The 4,447-nt window shown below is 42.1% G+C and overlaps 1 protein-coding gene across 2 annotated transcripts in view; it reads right to left on the bottom strand.

Moving 5' to 3' along the window:
• Positions 1 to 56: 56 nt before the first annotated feature.
• dazl (deleted in azoospermia-like) overlaps positions 57 to 4,447 on the bottom strand; it is a 4,958-nt gene continuing 567 nt past the window's right edge. Inside the window, exons 2-9 of one of the 2 annotated variants that reach the window (XM_031854159.1) lie at positions 4,175 to 4,297; positions 3,771 to 3,862; positions 3,478 to 3,529; positions 3,317 to 3,383; positions 3,044 to 3,183; positions 2,512 to 2,595; positions 1,805 to 1,861; positions 57 to 1,161 (exon numbers count right to left, since the gene is read on the bottom strand). In XM_031854159.1, the coding sequence (XP_031710019.1) occupies positions 1,817 to 1,861; positions 2,512 to 2,595; positions 3,044 to 3,183; positions 3,317 to 3,383; positions 3,478 to 3,529; positions 3,771 to 3,862; positions 4,175 to 4,297 (603 nt within the window). In that variant the 3' untranslated portion in view covers positions 57 to 1,161; positions 1,805 to 1,816. The remainder of the gene's footprint in view (positions 1,162 to 1,804; positions 1,862 to 2,511; positions 2,596 to 3,043; positions 3,184 to 3,316; positions 3,384 to 3,477; positions 3,530 to 3,770; positions 3,863 to 4,174; positions 4,298 to 4,447) is intronic. The other variant, XM_031854160.1, reaches the window with a different exon arrangement.

Below are 4,447 nucleotides of genomic sequence, written 5' to 3'. Positions count from 1 at the left end.
ATATATATATATATATATATATATATATATATATATATATATATATAAAAAAGCATTGTTGACTCTTACAATGACAGTAAAATACTTTGTGCAAAATCACCTGAGACCAGATTAAAACCCAGTTAAACAACAGTTAACAACCAGTATGAAGTGAACCATGTACAGTCAACCATGTCCCCCAAAGAAGCAGCGAGCACCTTATTTTAAATCATGTCCTTCATTTACAAAGTGGATTAACAGCCTTCCCCTGGGGTTCCTTCCAAAATGTAAGTTGATTGACGAGTAATGGGGGAAAAAGAAATGATGCTGCGATTGTACTCGAGTGTGTGAACCGTTGGAGAGACACCCAGTCACAGGATGGGACGGTTTGGAAACAGATGATCGGTGTGCTCTGTGGAACTCAACTAAAAAAAAGTCTGGCAAGAAGTCAGTGATAGTGATGAGGCGCAAACAATGCGACAACATTGCTGTTCATTTACTGCCTCAATCGACACCCAATTAAATAGGATAGAGTACAAAATAAACGAGTACTTGAAATTAATGGAATGACCAAGTGTCCTTATACTGTAGTAGACGAGTTAATGGAAATTTCTTAATCAGAGGATATTAAATCTGAACTGGAATTAAAGTAGCATTCTACTCCGACTGCTGTCATGACATTGTTACAATATATATATATTTATAAATGTACCTTTAATGTACACAGAGCCCCTGCAGAGGCTAAAAAAGACCCCAACCAACCAAACATAAAATAATTACAAAAATAAAACATAAATAGGCACAAAGGGTGAGCTTAAAAGTCTTTTCCGTTTTTTCTTTTAGGATAAATAAAAGGAAAATAAACAAAAAACAGCTGGTGTGGTGAGGGTGCTCTGCTCTCCCTGTGTGACCGTCACTGTGATCCATGTGGGTTAAAAGCGGTCTGACCACACGACAGTGGTCCATACCCGTCGTGATCAAAGTGATTGTGATAAACCGAGTACAGTTAAAGTGGAGAGCTCCTGCAGTCTGGTGTTAAAATGGGTCTCAAGAAATTGAGGGAGGGGAGGAGAAGAGGGGAGGGCATCGCTTAGGAAGCAGGGAGAGCCGTTGGGTTGCTTCCAGCCACCCGGAACATCAAGATGTCATCCTGTCTGCATTTCGTCTCACTGTAGTGTGCATCTAAAGGGGGGCAGAGGACAGAAAACACACATCACAGGTTAACAACAGCTCCCTCATTCAATCACACACCATACCAGGATTAGTCTATTTTAAAAGCTGTGTTTGCCAGATAAAAACTATTAGCAGGAGCAAAGAATTGTGAAGCAGCTAAAGATGATCAACCATGTGCAACGGAGCTCTGACAGAATGCAGGTTTCTCTTCACTGCTCTGATTAACTACCTTCTTCTGGAGAAACGGGGTGTACGCTTGGTCCTACGTGGCACATTGTTACCTCAGCCCCCTTCCCAACGGACAAACTCACCAACACCCACTAACATATTTCTTTTGTCTTTAGTGGGAAAAGCTCGGCAGTAGTCGCAACTATTTATCGCCTCCAGCACTGAACGACAGTGATGAAAACATGACACCCGGGTGGACACGCTCATTTTCTACCTTTTTTTGGGGCTCTTTGTTTCGCTCCAACATCGTTCCAAATTAGTCGGCAAAGAGTTTGAAGAGATCTATTGGCTATTGGCAATGGGAACGGGGTCCATCGCCTATTTTTAGCAGGTTTTCCCACGTTTAAACATATAATTTATACACGTTAATTTGGGGGGGAAAAGGATACTTGCGTATCCCTGGTATGTTTGAAGTAATTCTTACCTGGCTCAGTGGCTACAGCACAGTCATCATCGTCTGGACTCCGCAGTCAACAAAGCTCTGGAAACAGACATTAACATAACATCACAAAGAGATTATTGAGAATACTCAGAAAGATGTTTCAAAGACATAAACAACTGCCATAAAGCAGGCTCTTTTATCATTCTTCTAAGAACTCATTGTTGGTGCAGTCTGTTCTTCAGGATGTGAACAGTGGCCATACGACACCACCTAGTGGCCTGCATGGACATTGCAGTTTGAGGACAATTTCTTGCCATGAACACTATTAAATAATACAACATTCCACTTAATCCCATGGATTTTTAAAGCCTCCATCAACATTTTCCTCCCACTGGCCTCACGAGGATCTCAAATGTGAAGTGATTTGCGTTGCTTTGAAACTTAATTATACTGACATCTACTAAAGAGTCACCTGATTGACAGGCTGTGTCCGCTGGTCCGCCATCCAGTGAGGGGGAGTGTACTGTGTGTGGGGGAAGATGGGTCAGCAGTGAAACAGATGGCAACAGACAAAGCCAGATTCGCCTCCATGGGAGATTGGGGGGGGTGTTGAGTGAGGGGCAAGCAGGAACAGGTGATTCTAAGCCAGGCTGAACCCTTCATCTCGCATTCAGCAGAATATATGCAATGCCTCGGAGACCTTGCACGGGATGCTGTTAACTAATTAGTCTAACTGTGTGTGTGTGTACCTGGTAGGCGTAGGCATTCTGTGCGTAGTTCATCTGCATCTGTGGGATCATGACCCCTCCAAAGTTGGGGTAAGAGTACGGCTGCTAAGGGAGACAGAACATTAGATGTTAAAACGCATATTTAAAATCACGAAACTGATTAAAGCCTGCAGCAATAAGTAACTGTTAAGTAAAGTGTCCTTGCAAGGATTGCAATTTAACTGCTAATGACTTTGACAGTCGGTATTGTCTGAATAATTCACAGACTTGGATATTATTAGCAATTACGTTAATCATGCCATAGCCAACTTTATGTTGAGATATCTTTTCTGGTAAATTGAAAGTAAATTGATAGATTGTTCTCCAGCTTGCACCTCTATTCTTGGCTGTGAGAATGAGCCAACTTCCCCTCAGAGAAAGTTAAGATGTATTTCATTTCACATGGTTTAACAGAAAGGTGTGTGTGACAGCATTACAAATGCCACACACAGTGCGTTTACTTCCTGCCTGCTGTAGGGACATTCTTGATAGCTTGGCAATGCGTGTGTGTTACCTGATTGTAGGGGCTGCCTCCATTGAGGATGGGCGAAGGTTGTGCCATACCCCCCCCCATGGGTGAGCAACAGCCGCAGTAGAAGTACTGAGTGGGGCTCATCCAGGGAGCCGGGCCCACCAGACGGGACGGCATGGACCCTAGATGAAGAAAAAGATGACACAAACATGACACAAACATGACACAACAGCTTGAAAATACATTTAGTGGGGAGATCTTATATTTTCACTGCCAACCAAACATCCAGTTCTTTTAGTGTATCGGAATACATACGAGAGCTCCTTTCTTTCATGATGGCAGGGCCCAGCTTGAGTTTCCGACCCTTAAAACTGATCTGTTGCTATAATAAAAAAAAAAAATATGAACAGAGGAAATATTACTCTCAGTTGGAGACAAAAAGTACGAGAACAGCAGTCTGACAGACATCCACTCACCTCAACGATTGACTGAATGTTGACATCGTCATCGAAGTACACAAACCCGTACCTAGGAGGACACAAGACAAGTCAGACCAAGTTATGAAATAAGCTAATGAATACTCCTAAAACTGATATGCAAATAAACAACTGCCCCAGTTTACTCCCACACACAAGTTAACTGACGAATACAGGAGTACATACTCTCTGAGAAAAAGGACTAGATGTGTTCATGCTTCATGAATAACTCATTGCAGGTCACACGAATGCAGCACAATAACACACAAATGCATAGTTGTTCATTTGCTCACCCTTTGCAGATCCCTCCACGATATGTGATAATTTTTACTTCCTTAACAGGACCATATCTCGCAAAGAAGTCCCGCATTTCATTTTCGTCCACCTGAAGATCAGAAACATTCACAGACGCTCGGGCATTGAAATTCTAATTTACAGTAGAATAAAACTTTCAAATGAATGCATTGTTAGTTCTGTAAATATGTGGGCAGCAAGCAAAGCTTTTTTTTTAACCATTTCAATTGTATGGTTTCACACTCAAAACAGTAAATGAATAAGCTTAAGACATAAACCTAAAACTAAATATAAACCAATTAAGCTGTCATTAGAGCTTGGGGTCCCAGATTTTAGAGCTGGAAAAGACAGTTGTTCAGTTTTACCAGGTGGAATATATGAACTAAACACATCTGATCTTTACCTTCATGTCAATCCCACCAACAAACAGGGCGTTGGGCGTCAGTTTGCCCTCAGGAAGAATGTAGCCATTGGACAACTTCAGGGAGGGAGAAGTCTGGTTGCTGCTCCTGGGCTTCTGGACATCCTGACAGTGGATCGTTTGAATTATTGAGTTGGTAGGAAAACACCACAACACTGTCATACTGTTGTTCAGTGATTACACTTCAATGAATACCTATTGGTTAAGTACAAATATCTACAAGATCATTATGATGGGGGGGGGGGGGGGGGGGGG

This window comes from Anarrhichthys ocellatus, unplaced genomic scaffold (assembly GCF_004355925.1).
Source record: "Anarrhichthys ocellatus isolate YVR2014 unplaced genomic scaffold, GSC_Weel_1.0 scaffold14, whole genome shotgun sequence".
NCBI lineage: Eukaryota > Metazoa > Chordata > Actinopteri > Perciformes > Anarhichadidae > Anarrhichthys > Anarrhichthys ocellatus.
This window is presented reverse-complemented; position numbering and strand designations above follow the sequence as displayed.